This window comes from Bombina bombina, chromosome 7 (assembly GCF_027579735.1).
Source record: "Bombina bombina isolate aBomBom1 chromosome 7, aBomBom1.pri, whole genome shotgun sequence".
NCBI lineage: Eukaryota > Metazoa > Chordata > Amphibia > Anura > Bombinatoridae > Bombina > Bombina bombina.
The window spans coordinates 417,188,529-417,204,510 of NC_069505.1; the positions used below are offsets into that span (position 1 = coordinate 417,188,529).

At 39.7% G+C, this 15,982-nt stretch overlaps 1 protein-coding gene across 2 annotated transcripts in view; it reads right to left on the reverse strand.

Moving 5' to 3' along the window:
- Positions 1 to 15,982, reverse strand: part of TOM1 (target of myb1 membrane trafficking protein) — a 202,007-nt gene that overhangs the window by 101,626 nt on the left and 84,399 nt on the right. For both annotated transcript variants that reach the window (XM_053721237.1, XM_053721236.1), the window contains exons 5-8: positions 8,142 to 8,276; positions 5,426 to 5,563; positions 5,120 to 5,236; positions 942 to 1,075 (exon numbers count right to left, since the gene is read on the reverse strand). In XM_053721237.1, coding sequence (XP_053577212.1) covers positions 942 to 1,075; positions 5,120 to 5,236; positions 5,426 to 5,563; positions 8,142 to 8,276 — 524 coding nt within the window. The remainder of the gene's footprint in view (positions 1 to 941; positions 1,076 to 5,119; positions 5,237 to 5,425; positions 5,564 to 8,141; positions 8,277 to 15,982) is intronic.

Here is a 15,982-nt window from a genome sequence, read left to right on the forward strand (position 1 = left end):
ATATATATATATATATATATATATATATACACACATATACATATACACACACACAGGTGTGTATATATACATATGTGCGTTATGTATTTGTTTTCACTGAAACAGAAGAGCACAGAACTCTACTACATGGGCATTTTTTTTGCGTTCCATCGGCTAATTGCTCAGTCTTTAGCAGACATGAATTTTACTGCACGCTCCCATACAAGTCTATTATGTAAGAGAATTAACCTCAATATCTGACATGCAGATGTTCCTGGGCACTAGACGATCACTCGAGTGATACAAACATAACTTGTAAAATGAGAACAAAAAGTCATAAGGATTGTGCTCTAGTGACGTTAATGTGCCTTACTAATGGCAATTTTGTGCTCCACTTGTCAAAGGGAGCAAAAGACACTGGCAGACAGCGGGCACACTGCAAGGAACGTCCCCTTAAAGGGACAGTCTGCACCAGTTTATTGTTTAAAAATATAGATATTCCCTTTATTACCCATTCCCCAGTTTTACATAACCAACACAGTTATATTAATATACTTTTTACCTCTGTGATTACCTTTTATCTAAGCCTCTGCAGAATGCCCCCTTATTTCAGTTCTTTAGACAGACTTGCATTTTAACCAATCAGGGCCGACTACTAGGTAACTCCACGGGAGTAAGCACTATATCTATATGGCACACATGAACTAACACTGTCTTACTGTAAAAAAACTGTCAAATTTATTCAAATAAAATGCGGCCTTAAAAGGCTAAGAAATTAGCATATGAGCCTACCTAGGTTTAGTTTTCAACTAAGAATACCAAAAAAACAAAGCAAATTTGATGATAAAAAGTAAATTTGAACGTTGTTTAAAATGACATGCCCTATCTGATTCATGAAAGTTTATTTTTGACTAGACTGTCCCTTTAAGGCTGCACATGGGACCCTGGCTGTCTCTCCTTACCTGTCGTGCCGCAGGAACACGTTGTTCAAGTTGTCATTAACGATAAGGAGCTCTTCTATTAGCTGCTCGTGCGTCACCCTGGGAACGAGCTCCAGGACTCGCTGCTGCATAGAGCGACACGTCCGGTTCAGCTCCTGAAGGCAAAGTTATCAATCTAATGTCAAAAAGGGCCACACAAAGCAAATCAAATCCCCCCCACGCCACCCGTATAATAAACGCAGCAGTAGTTTAGGACACAGCACCGCTACAATATCACAAGGAACCCAATCCAGCTGCAACCTCTGTTTATAGGCAGAATATGGGATCCATTTTAAGGAGGAAACAGCCAGAAGAGTGTCAGGGATTGGCTGTCTCAGTAGTTACAGGTGATCAGAAATTATTATTATTATTATTATTGCTTGTATATAACTGTGCATTTAGCCCCTGCTGAAGGATTAAACACATAGTTAAAGTGAGCTCCAGAGCAGCAAAGCACTACTGTCAGCTAGCTCAGTACATCTGGCGAGCCAATGACAAGAGGCATATGTGTATAGCCACCAAGCACCAGCTAGTTAGTCCCCAGCAGTGTAGCATATGTACATTTTTTTTTAACAAAGGATACCAAGAGAACAAAGCAGATTTGAAAATTGAAGTACATTTAAAAAAGTGTCTTAAAACGTACATGCTCTGTCTGAATCATGCAAATTAAATTTGTCTTTCCTATTTATTTAACCCTTTAAGAACTGGGGTAGTTTACAAAGCAATAAACATTTTCTTTGGTCACTTGTGTGCTGGGTTATATTACACCCTCTGTGATTGGCTTGTTCAGGGGGGTGTAAGCAATGCAAACAATGAAGCAGGGATCTGATTGGCTCCCCACACATCCAGTAAGAGTCTTGTACATATCGGCACACATCTAGACTCTGTGTGTACATATATATATATATATATATATATATATATATATATATATATATATAATGGTAGGGTGGGTCTGCGCTTGGGGATGTGGTGCTGATACTGGGTAATGAACCAGGGCACTAAGACTTAATACAGTGATATACTCCTACAGTTATATAACATAATTTTTGTTTATATATTCCTACAGTTTATATATATACAAATGATTTTAAGTATATATATATATATATATATATATATTTATACACACTTGTAGTAATAGTATTAGTGACAAATCCTCCAATAAATGTATTATGTGTAACCACCAGTAAGTCTATTGCTTGTACCACTCGGGTGCAAGACCAGTCCAGCAATAGTGGAGTTTAATAAAGCAGTCCACACAAATGTCAAATCTCAACATCATGTCAGATAGTTCCCAAATGCCTCTAATCTCGGCTGCTTCGTCCAATAGTGAGAGTTCCCTCTGTGAAAAGAAGATCCTCCCCAGTCAGTTCTGAAAAGATAGAGTGTGGACAAGCGCACAAGTGGCACTCCTAGTGAAGATCGTTTGTACCAGTGTTGTTCACTACACAGAATGTATAAATGCTCACGTGATTCAACCTCATCCAGTATGAGGTATAGATAAGACACTTGATTATAGGTGATGTCTATTCCTGATATCCTTGCGCTGTGTCTGCTGCGGTCTTCTCTCTTTTTCCCGTTGTTTGCCAGGAATACTCTCCCACAGAGCAGTAGAGGCTTGGATGATTAGCTCTCTATATAGTCAGGGTGTACTAGGTGAAGGAGACCATGCAGAACAATAAATATATACACACGCAGCAAAAGTTGTCAACTCTTACTATTTAAAAGTGCATATGCAGTACAGTTAAAGCAAAGCCCTTAGTGACGGCTCAATAAATAAGCAGCATTAGCGGATTTTAACCAGCATTGGTCATAAGATGCCAGGTTTTCAAACCGATATTGTGCTGCTGTGAAATGTATAAAACCTATGCAAAACCGGGCATAATAGATTGTTTCCAGATCGCACGAGATTGTATGCAATGTCTGGTTACTATATGGCTCCGGTATTGCAAATTGTATTAAGTGCGGGGGGCAGAGCCTAACGCGTTTCACATCACCATTGGTTGCTTCAGAGGTAGGGGCCGCCTCCCTCCTGTCCGATTTTTATAGCCTTCCTTAGCTCTCAGCCACCTGTGTGTTTGTAGCCATGTACTGGCAAGTGACCTTACACGTTTCTTGTATTAGCTAATGCTGACTGTATTCAAATTTATTTTAGTGTTATACAAAGTACATATACACAAACCTGGGTGCAGATTCTAAGCTATCATGCTCTGCCCTGTAGCGTTCTTAAGCATAGCAGCTGGAGAGATTTGTTTAATTATTTAAAATCCTTAAAATAATTCTTCCTAGATTAACATTTTTCATCATAATAAGAAAATTGCCTATTTTCCATTTGTTAAAATGTGTCATAAGTATATTGGAGTAACAACAGTTAGATGTATATAACAGGAAATCCCTAGATTAGTGGCATTACTCTGGGATATATGTTTTTCGTTTTCATGGTACTTGTTGGTTTTGTGTTACACAAATATATTTAACCCTTTTTGTGTGGCATAAGTATACTTAGATGAAGGCCACAATAATGTTTATATTAACTGTACCATCTGTAGGGGGTGGGATCACCCCAAATCATGGCTGCAATTTTATGTATGTTGGAATCACATAGTGATGCCTTCTGTTATATGGAAATTACACATATAGCAGTATCCGGGGACTCTCATCAATGTCAGTAAATACGAGTACGCCGAGTATGTCAAAATCAGAGTACCCTAGAAGGACATGAGTTAGTTCTATTAAAATTGTTATTAGATTCTATGTTATATGAATAAGGACATGTTATGGTTATGCCAGCCCTATGCACCCATATGCCTACACACATATGTGCATCTAGCAGGGGGGGCATTTGGGAACTAAAGGAAAGCTGCTAGATCTATGTACCGCCCCCTGCACTTAATACAATTTGCAATACCGGAGCCATATAGTAACCAGACATTGCATACAATCTCGTGCGATCTGGAAACAATCTATTATGCCCGGTTTTGCATAGGTTTTATACATTTCACAGCAGCACAATATTGGTTTGAAAACCTGGCATCTTATGACCAATGCTGGTTAAAATCCGCTAATGCTGCTTATTTATTGAGCCGTCACTAAGGGCTTTGCTTTAACTGTACTGCATATGCACTTTTAAATAGTAAGAGTTGACAACTTTTGCTGCGTGTGTATATATTTATTGTTCACCCATTAAACTATAGTTTTTTATACACTGTATCTGCATGGCCTCCTTCACCTAGTACACCCTGACTATATAGAGAGCTAATCATCCAAGCCTCTATTGCTCTGTGGGAGAGTACTCCTGGCAAACAACAGGAAAGAGAGAAATAGGACCGCAGCAGACACAGTGCAACGATATCAGGAATAGACATCACCTTTAATCAAGTGTCTTATCTAAACCACATACTGGATGAGGTTGAATTGCATTTATACATTCTCTGTACTGAACAACACTGGTACAAACGATCTTCACTAGCAGTGCCCCTTGTGCGCTTGTCCACTCTCGATCTTTATATATATATATATATATATATATATATATATATATATATATATATATATATATCAATACTACTAAAAGAATCTAAAGTAGTTTGGCACTAATATAAAATGTTTAATTATGCAGAGCAATATACTTACATTATTTATTCACCCCCTTAACTGTAATTTAACTCTGCAAATAGTGGGTTTTCCAATTCTGAGAACTGTAAATGCACAATGCAGACTTCCTGAGTCTAACCCTGGTACATATGCGTCCCCAACTGGTCTCAGCACAGGTGATACGATAAGATACTGCAATACAATGCACGTTTTGCAAACAAAAGCCTTGTCAAGTTTAGTCTGGCTCCTCCAAATAAGCCAAGTAGTGGGAAGAGTTTGACCATTAAATTAAAAAAAAATTGCAGCAAGCAAGGTGAAACATATTAAGAAAACATTCACGTTTAGCTGGTAGGGTCATTTACTGCAACACTCCAGAAAATTATTTTATGCCCCTTTAAGAGTATTTGATGTACATAAACCCTAGACAGATTTCAACCAGTTAAAGTCAGGTTGATTCTCTAGATATTAGACTATGGGTTGAATTTAGCAATGGTGAGTGCTGTTTACAGCACTGTATTCGAACCCTCATCAGTCTACGTGCACCTGAGAACACCAACACTCACCTGTAACAGTTCCACGTCGGACTGCTTGGCTTTCTGTGGCACCAACTCTGTTAGCATTTCTGACATAACCTTGACGTTTCCGTTGACCACCTCCAACTCGCTGCGCAGCTTTGCCACCTGTCGCACAAAAAGATGTCATCACGTTTAGTCTGTACAATGATTATTTAGATAGGCGGATCCAAATAAATATTTACAGAATATTAGGGACCAGCTTTGCAATAATGTTAACTCCCCCAAAAAATGTCATGGCTCTATTTTGTAACAGAAAATGCCCAAAATCCTGTGCATGTGCAGACAAGTTTTTACCTGTTCAGGTGTGGGGATGATAGCGCCATCTGCAGGTGCAGGTGGGTAAGGGGCAGGGCTCCTCACTGACTCTGCGTGCTGTTGGATGTCCGCTGGCAAACAGCGCTGTGGGGGGGCCAGCTCTGGTCTGGAGAAACTCTGAGAAAAAAAAAAATAACGACTGTATTAAACAAGTATTGTGCGCAGATCCTTTGTAATGAGGCACTTCATTACTGATATGTACTGTGCTTATATAAACATTTATTGTGTGCACAGATCCTTTGTAATGCGGCGCTAAATTACTGATATATACTGTGCATATATAAACATTTATTGTGTGTCCAGGCCTTATGTAATGCAGCACTTAATTACCGATCTGTACTGTGCTTATATAAACAACATATATTGCGTGTGCAGACCTTTTGTAACGCAGCGCTAAATTACGGATATATACTGTGCATATATAAACATTTATTGTGTGTGCAAACCTTATGTAATGCAGCACTTAATTACTGATATGTACTGTGCTTATATAAACAACATTTATTGTGTGTGCAGACCTTTTGTAACGCAGCGCTAAATTACTGATATATACTGTGCATATATAAACATTTATTGTGTGTGCAAACCTTTTGTAACGCGGCGCTAAATTACTGATATATACTGTGCATATATAAACATTTATTTTGTGTGCAGACCTTTTGTAGCGCGGCCCTAAATTACTGATATATACTGTGCATATATAAACATTTATTGTGTGTGCAGGCCCTTTGTAATGCAGCACTTAATTACTGATATATACTGTGCATATATAAACATTGTGTGTGCAGACCTTTTGTAATACAGCGCTTAATTACGGATATATACAGTGAATATATAAACATTTATTGTGTGTACAGACCCTTTGTAATGCAGCACTTAATTACTGATATATACTGAGCCTATATAAACATTTATTGTGTGTGCAGACCTTTTGTAACGCAGCGCTAAATTACTGATATATACTGTGCACATATAAACATTTATTGTGTGTGCAGACCTTTTGTAATGCAGTGCTAAATTACTGATATATACTGTGCATATATAAACATTGTGTGTGCAGACCCTTTGTAATGCATCACTTAATTACTGATATATACTGTGCATATATAAACATTTGTGTGTGCAGACCTTTTGTAATACAGCGCTTAATTACGGATATATACAGTGAATATATAAACATTTATTGTGTGTGCAGACCCTTTGTAATGCAGCACTTAATTACTGATATATACTGAGCATATATAAACATTTATTGTGTGTGCAGACCTTTTGTAACGCAGCGCTAAATTACTGATATATACTGTGCACATAAACATTTATTGTGTGTGCAGACCTTTTGTAATGCAGTGCTAAATTACTGATATATACTGTGCATATATAAACATTGTGTGTGCAGAGCCTTTGTAATGCATCACTTAATTACTGATATATACTGTGCATATATAAACATTTATTGTGTGTGCAGACCTTTTGTAGCACGGCGCTAAATTACTGATTTATACTGTGCATATATAAACATGTATTGCGTGTGCAGACCCTTTGTAATGCAGCACTTAATTACTGATATATACTGTGCATATATAAACATTTGTGTGTGCAGCATTTAATTACTGATATATACTGTGCACATATAAACATTTGTGTGTGCAGCATTTAATTACTGATATATACTGTGCATATATAAATATTTATTGTGTGCGCAGACCTTTTGTAATGCAGCACTTAATTACTGATATATACTGTGCATATATAAATATTTATTGTGTGCGCAGACCTTTTGTAATGCAGCACTTAATTACTGATATATACTGTGCAAATATAAACATTTATTTTGTATTTCATATTATTTAAAGTATAGCAATATTGCAATGTACGTTCATTATTTATTTGCCTTTTGCTGTAAAATATCAATAAAAAAACGTTTCTTCCACTTTCACCTAGGAAGCTTTGTATTAATGCTGCTATTTACTTTTCTGAGAACTAGCGTTTTCCTCACCCACTGCCTCACTCTTTGGCATTTTTGTTATTTTATATACACAATAAATCATTATTTTGCACCGACCATTTTATTTATGAATACAGAAGTGTGTTATATAAGTATATGGTGGGTTATATATATTACTGGTCTTGTTTTCGGTACACCCACAGAAAGTTGCTTCTTTTGTTTAGCAGTAACTATCTCATCTTAAAGGGACACTGAACCCACATTTTTTCTTTAATTATTCAGATAGAGCAGCAATTTTAAGCAACTTTCTAATTTACTCCTATTATAAACGTTTCGTTGTTCTCTTGCTATCTTTATTTAAACAGCAGGAATGTAAAGCTTAGGATCCGGCCCTTTTTAGGTTTAGCACCCGCTTGCTTATTGATGGCTACATTTAGCCACCAATAAGCAAGCATAAGGTTCTGAACCAAAAATGGGCCAGCTCCTAAGCTTTACATTCCTGCTTTTTAAATAAAGATAGCAAGAGAACAAAGAAACATTTATAATAGGAGTAAATTAGAAAGTTGCTTAAAATTGCTGCTCTATCTGAATCATTAAAGAAAAAATGTGGGTTCCATGTCCCTTTAACATCGTGAGAAAACTAAAGTTGCAGAATTATTTGTCTCTACGGATGTAAAACAGAGACAGGAGACAGAGACTTAAAATAATTCCAATCCAACCACAATTATTAGGGGTTTTATTGGCACTTACCGCTTGGGGTGTGTGTATAGGGGACAGCGTGTCCAGGTCAGTCATAGGGAACTCCAGTCCTTTCCTCCTCAAATCCTCGTAGACAGACACCACACCGGTCAGGTCTGGAGAGCTGCGAAACGCGTCAGCCCATGCCTATCCCAGAGCATACCGTACAAATTATTTTATTGTGATATAGTCCAATGGCACTACCTTTAACATCCACTTATTTGCAATTGTATTCCCATATCGTTATATGAATAAAAAATGGGATGGGTGATATGTATTCACACAACTTTCCAATATACCTATATTGCCCAATTTGATTTATTCTTATGATATCCTTTGTTGAAAAGCATACCTAGGTAGGCTCAGGAGCTAGCTGCTGATTGGTGGCTGCGCATATTTGCCTCTTGTCTTTGGCTCACCTAATGTGTACAGCTAACTCCCACTAGTGCATTGCAGCTCCCTCAACAAAGGATACCAAAAGAATGAAGCAAATCTGATAATAGAAGTAAATTGGAAAGTTGTTTAAAAACAGAATTTATGCTTACCTGATAAATTACTTTCTCCAACGGTGTGTCCGGTCCACGGCGTCATCCATTACTTGTGGGAAATGTTCTCCCCCACAGGGAAAGGCAAGGAGAGCAGACAGCAAGAGCTGTCCATATAGCTCCCCCTCTGGCTCCGCCCCCCAGTCATTCGACCGACGGTTAGGAGAAAAAGGAGAAACTATAGGGTGCCGTGGTGACTGTAGTGTATAAAGAAAATTTTTTTCAACCTGATTAAAAAAACCAGGGCGGGCCGTGGACCGGACACACCGTTGGAGAAAGTAATTTATCAGGTAAGCATAAATTCTGTTTTCTCCAACATTGGTGTGTCCGGTCCACGGCGTCATCCATTACTTGTGGGAACCAATACCAAAGCTTTAGGACACGGATGAAGGGAGGGAGCAAATCAGGTTACCTAAACAGAAGGCACCACGACTTGCAAAACCTTTCTCCCAAAAACAGCCACCGAAGAAGCAAAAATATCAAATTTGTAGAATTTGGCAAAAGTGTGCAGAGAAGACCAAGTCGCTGCCTTACATATCTGGTCAACAGAAGCCTCGTTCTTATAGGCCCATGTGGAAGCCACAGCCCTAGTAGAGTGAGCTGTGATACGGTCAGGAGGCTGCCGTCCGGCAGTCTCATAAGCCAAGCGGATAATGCTTTTCAGGCAGAAAGAGAGAGAGGTAGCAGTAGCTTTTTGACCTCTCCTCTTACCAGAGTAAACGACAAACAAGGATGAGGTTTGTCTAAAATCTTTTGTTGCTTCTAAATAGAACTTTAAAGCACGAACAACATCTAAATTGTGTAATAAACGTTCCTTCTTTGAAACTGGATTCAGACACAAAGAAGGAACAACTATTTCCTGGTTGATGTTCTCGTTGGAAACAACTTTTGGAAGAAAAACAGGCTTAGTACGCAAAACAACCTTATCTGAACGGAACACCAGATAGGGTGGATCACACTGCAAAGCAGATAATTCAGAAACTCTTCTAGCAGAAGAAATAGCAACCAAAAACAGAACTTTCCAAGATAGTAACTTAATATCTATGGAATGTAAAGGTTCAAACGGAACCCCTTGAAGAACTGAAAGAACTAAATTTAGACTCCAAGGAGGAGTCATGGGTCTGTAAACAGGCTTGATTCTAACCAAAGCCTGAACAAAAGCTTGTACATCTGGCAAAGCTGCCAGTCGTTTGTGCAACAAGACGGATAATGCAGAAATCTGTCCTTTTAGAGAACTAGCTGACAATCCTTTATCCAAACCTTCTTGGAGAAAGGAGAGAATCTTTGGAATTTTAATCTTACTCCAGGAGAATCCTTTGGATTCACACCAACAGATATATTTTTTCCATATTTTATGGTAAATCCTTCTAGTCACAGGTTTTCTGGCTTGGACCAGAGTATCAATCACCGAATTTGAAAACCCACGCTTGGATAAAATCAAGCGTTCAATTTCCAAGCAGTCAGCTGCAGAGAAACTAGATTGGGATGTTCCAATGGACCTTGTACTAGAAGGTCCTGTCTCAAAGGTAGCTTTCATGGTGGAGCCGATGACATATTCACCAGGTCTGCATACCAAGTCCTGCGTGGCCACGCAGGAGCTATCAGAATCACTGAGGCCTTCTCCTGTTTGATCCTGGCTATGAGCCTGGGGAGGAGAGGAAACGGTGGAAACACATATGCTAGGTTGAACGACCAAGGCGCCACTAATGCATCCACTAGAGTCGCCTTGGGATCCCTGGATCTGGACCCGTAGCAAGGAATCTTGAAGTTCTGACGGGACGCCATTAGATCCATGTCTGGAATGCCCCATAATTGGGTTAACTGAGCAAAGACCTCCGGATGGAGTTCCCACTCCCCCGGATGGAAAGTCTGACGACTCAAATAGTCCGCCTTCCAGTTGTCTACTCCTGGGATGTGAATAGCAGATAGATGGCAGGAGTGATTCTCTGCCCATTGGATTATCTTGGTTACTTCCTTCATCGCTAGGGAACTCTTTGTTCCCCCCTGATGATTGATGTACGCAACAGTCATGTTGTCCGACTGAAATCTTATGAACCTGGCTTCCGCTAGCTGAGGCCAAGCCAGGAGCGCATTGAATATAGCTCTTAGTTCCAAAATGTTTATCGGGAGAAGCGACTCTTCCCGCGACCATAGGCCCTGAGCTTTCAGAGAGTCCCAGACCGCGCCCCACCCCAAGAGGCTGGCGTCGGTCGTGACGATGACCCACTCCGGTCTGCGGAAACTCATTCCCTGAGACAGGTGATCCTGGGTCAACCACCAGAGAAGTGAGTCCCTGGTTACCTGGTCTACTTGAATTTGGGGAGACAAGTCTGTATAGTCCCCATTCCACTGATTGAGCATGCACAGCTGTAATGGTCTTAGATGAATTCGAGCAAAAGGAACCACATCCATTGCTGCGACCATTAGTCCTATTACTTCCATGCATTGAGCTATGGAGGGTTGAGGAATAGAGTGAAGAACTCGACAAGCTTTTAGAAGCTTTGTCTTTCTGACGTCTGTGAGAAAGATCTTCATTTCCACAGAATCTATTATTGTTCCCAGAAAAGGAACCCTTGTGGACGGTGACAGTGAACTTTTTTCTATGTTCACTTTCCACCCGTGAGATCTGAGAAAAGCCAACACAATGTCTGTATGAGCCCTCGCTTTGGAAAGAGACGACGCTTGGATTAGGATGTCGTCTAGATAAGGTGCTACAGCGATGCCCCTCGGTCTTAGGACTGCTAGAAGGGACCCTAGCACCTTTGTGAAAATTCTGGGAGTGGTGGCTAAACCGAATGGAAGAGCCACAAACTGGCAATGTTTGTCCAGAAAGGCGAACCTCAGGAACTGATGATGAGATTTGTGGATTGGGATATGCAGATACGCATCCTTCAGATCCACGGTAGTCAAAAATTTACCCTGCTGGATTGTTGGTAAGATTGTCCGAATGGTTTCCATCTTGAAGGATGGAACTCTGAGGAACTTGTTTAATATCTTTAAATCCAGAATTGGCCTGAAAGTTCCCTCTTTTTTGGGAACCACAAACAGGTTTGAGTAAAACCCTAGACCTTGTTCCCCGGAGGGGACTGGGTTTATCACTCCCATCTTTGATAGGTCTCTTACACAATGTAAGAATGCCTGTTTCTTTATCTGGTCTGAAGATAAGCGAGACAGGTGGAACCTTCCCTTTGGAGGAAGTCCCTTGAATTCTAACAGGTATCCCTTGGAAACTCTCTCTAGTGCCCAGGGATCCAGAACATCTCTTGCCCAAGCCTGAGCGAAGAGAGATAGTCTGCCCCCTACCAGATCCGGTCCCGGATCGGGGGCTACCCCTTCATGCTGTCTTGGTAGCAGCAGCAGGTTTCTTGGTTTGTTTATCCTTGTTCCAGCCTTGCATGGGCTTCCAAGCGGGTTTGGGCTGGGCCGCGTTACCTTTTTGTCTAGCGGCAGTGGAGTTATTAGCCGGTCCGTTCCTGAAATTGCGAAAGGAACGAAAATTAGACTTGTTCTTAGCCTTAAAAGGCCTATCCTGTGAGAGGGCATGGCCCTTACCCCCAGTGATGTCTGAAATAATTTCCTTCAATTCCGGCCCAAAAAGGGTCTTACCCTTGAAAGGAATATTCAGTAACTTAGTCTTGGACGACACGTCTGCCGACCAGGATTTTAGCCAAAGCGCCCTCCGCGCTACTATAGCAAAACCTGAGTTTTTCGCCGCCAATTTCGTTATTTGAAAGGCGGCATCCAATATAAAGGAATTAGCTAACTTTAATGCGTGAATCCTTCCAATTTTTTATCCATAGGATCTTTGAAAGCGCAGCTGTCCTCTATAGGAATAGTTGTGCGCTTCGCTAGTGTTGAAACAGCTCCCTCAACCTTCGGGACCGTTTGCCATGCGTCCCTTCTAGGGTCTACTATGGGAAACATTTTCTTAAATATAGGAGGTGGGGCAAAGGGTACACCTGGCTTCTCCCACTCCTTTTCCACTATGTTCGCTACCCTCTTAGGTATTGGAAAAGCGTTGTCGTGCACTGGGACCTCTAAAAATTTGTCCAATTTGCACAACTTCTCTGGTACTACCATGGAATCACAGTCATCCAGAGTAGCTAATACCTCCTTAAGCAAAGCGCGGAGATGTTCTAGCTTAAACTTAAATGCCACTAGATCAGGTTCTGCCTGTTGAGAAATATTTCCTGAGTCTGAAATTTCACCCTCAGACAGCCCTTCCCTCACAGCCAATTCCGATTGATGTGAGGGTAAAATAGATAAGGCATCGTCAGCGTCTGATTGTTCATCCTTTTTATCTGTATTTAAAACTGAACAATCACGCTTTCTCTGAAAAACTGGCAGTTTGGATAAAAGATTTGCTATAGAATTATCCACTACTGCTGATAATTGTTGCATAGAAATAAGCTGTCCTGATTTTGTTTGGACGCTATGGCGCAATTATCACAAACACTCGAAGGGGGAACCACATTTGTCTCTATACACACAGAACATAGGTTATCTGATGGAACAGACATGTTAAACAGATTTAGGCAGGCAAACAATGCAATAAAAACGATTTTAAACAAAAACGTTACTGTCTCTTTAAATAATAAAATGACACATTTATTTCTGAATGTTCAAAAAACTATGAAGGCAATATCCGATTTTTCTGAAATTTGGACCCCAGTGTCTTAATGCTTAGAAAGTATTGCACAGCAAATATGGAGACTCTAGCTCTTAAAACAAGCAAACCTGAGCTAATTGTTGGATTTAACCGTTTTTACACACCACAATCCCAGCTACAGCCTTGCTGCAGCTTTTTACCTTCCTTAGGGGTCACCATTCACAGAAAAAAGCCTTTTGGAGTCACTTTCTGAACCACAGGACCCTCTCACATGAATCTGCATGCACTGCCTTGAAATTCAACTGCACAGCTGAAGTGCCAAAATGAGGCTTCCTCCCTCAGCACACTAGAGTGAAGGGGCCTTCCTGACTAGATTTAGGAGTCTAAAACAAGCCAGATCAATAAAAAACGTTCCCAAGTGTATGTGAGCTTATAAAATATTTCAAATGGTATAATATTGTAATAAAAACCAATCGATTTAGCCCCTAACAGTGTCTACCAGCATAAAAAACAAAAAGGGGAAGCCTGTTATCTTTTTTGCTGAGGTGAAAGAAAAATGGCTTACCGTTTCCCCTGAGGGGAAAAATGACTGTCATCTAGCATTAGCCTGTGTTGTTAGAAGGAGACTAGTCATACCTGAAGCAGATGAGTCTGCAAACTGTTACCCCCAACTGAAGTTCTCTTGTTTCAACAGTCCTGCGTGGTAACAGTAATGGATTTTAGTTACTTGTGCTAAAATCATAGCCCTCTTAAACAGAAATCTTCATCACTTTTCTGTTATAGAGTAAATAGTACAAGCCAGCACTATTTTAAAATAACAAACTCTTGATAGAAGAATAAAAAAACTACAACTAACACCACAAACTCCTCGCCATCCCCGTGGTAGATGCTACTTGTTCAGAGCGGCAAGGAGAATGACTGGGGGGGCGGAGCCAGAGGGGGAGCTATATGGACAGCTCTTGCTGTGTGCTCTCCTTGCCTTTCCCTGTGGGGGAGAACATTTCCCACAAGTAATGGATGACGCCGTGGACCGGACACACCAATGTTGGAGAAATTGTATTCTCCATCATGAATTTTTTTTTTATGTCCTTTAATAAAACCTAACGTTTATGACATTAAACATAAAAAAAAAAAAAAACAAAACACCCAGAGAGTCCTGCATTATTATTTTATCACACAGAAGATTATGAAATGATTTGCTACCTTGAATTATAGCATAAATCTCCTGGAATCTTCCTCCACATTCCTTACATTGGGAACAGGTATAAGGTATTTGCAATGAATAAAGATATAGCGTATGTTTGCCTATCAGTCTTTTAACTGCAAAAGACTTATGTTCCCTCTGAAATGTATTAATACGAGGGGAGTCAGAAGTTAGTAATTTACAGGATTCTACAAATGTTCATTTAAACAGAACAGAAATGACGCAGTCGCGTTTCACCATAGAGGCTTTGTCAAAGCGCGTCTGTTAATCTTGTGTGTATTTATGTAACAACTCTAGCCTAAATTGGTTCATATACAATCAAAACTGCTGCAAGCTGATTGGTTAGCATCGAGAATTGCCTTATTGTGGATCAAATTAATTTCCTGGACCTCACATCTTATCATTATGATATGGATTATTAATACTAGAAGCTGTAATAACTACTGGTCACAAAATCACCTGATGAAATAATAATGCAGAACCCTAAGTTGTGTTCTCAAGAATTCAATTTTAAAAGTTAAAGGGACACTGAACTCAAATGTTATCTTTCGTGATTCAGATAGAGCAGCAATTTTAAGCAACTTTCTAATTTACTCCTATTATCAAATTGTCTTTGTTCTCTTGCTATCTTTGTTTGAAAAAGAAAGTACAAAACCCTGGACAGCACTTGTTTATTGGTGAATTAATTTATCCACCAATCAGCAAGAACAACCCAGGTTGTTCATCAAAAATGGGACAGCATCTAAACTTACATTCTTGCTTTTCAAATAAAAATACCAAGAGAATGAAGAACATTTGATAATAGGAGTAAATTAGAAAGTTGCGTAAAATTGCTGCTCTATCTGAATCCCAAAAGAACAAATTTGGGTTCAGTGTCCCTTTAAGTATTAACCATACAGTCCTGGATTGATACACAACACGGAGTGTTCATTTGTATTATGTCTAGTCATGAAACTGATAAAAATGATGATTACCCACGAGTCAACTACAAACCTGCTAGAATATATTATACATTGCCACAGCAGAGCCTGCAAGGACTGGAGAGCTGGCAGTGTATGCGTTAACAGCCAACTACATACACCACACGGGTCATTAAAGGGATAAAAAAGGTCAAATTAAAATGTGCGTGGGAGCATTTTACAATATACTTCTATTAGCAAAGATACTTCTAGTAATAGTAATTGCTGTTTTTGAGCAGCATACGTACATATCCTGTGAGTGCCCCATGCACAGGATTCAAACACCAAACCTTCCTATAGGGGCAGCGTGACTTATATGACCCATATTTAGTCTTCACAGAAAAAATACAAACCCCTACCAGCTCTTGGACGTTAAATAACAACGCACAGGGAACGCTCAGCATATGTGTGTATGCTGCTGAAAGACACTAAAGAAAGTATATTGCAAAAATGCTTCTATTTAAAAACGAAAAGTACCCATGCACAATTCAATTTTACCCTTTCTTTAAAGGGACAGTAAACACTAAAATTGTTAT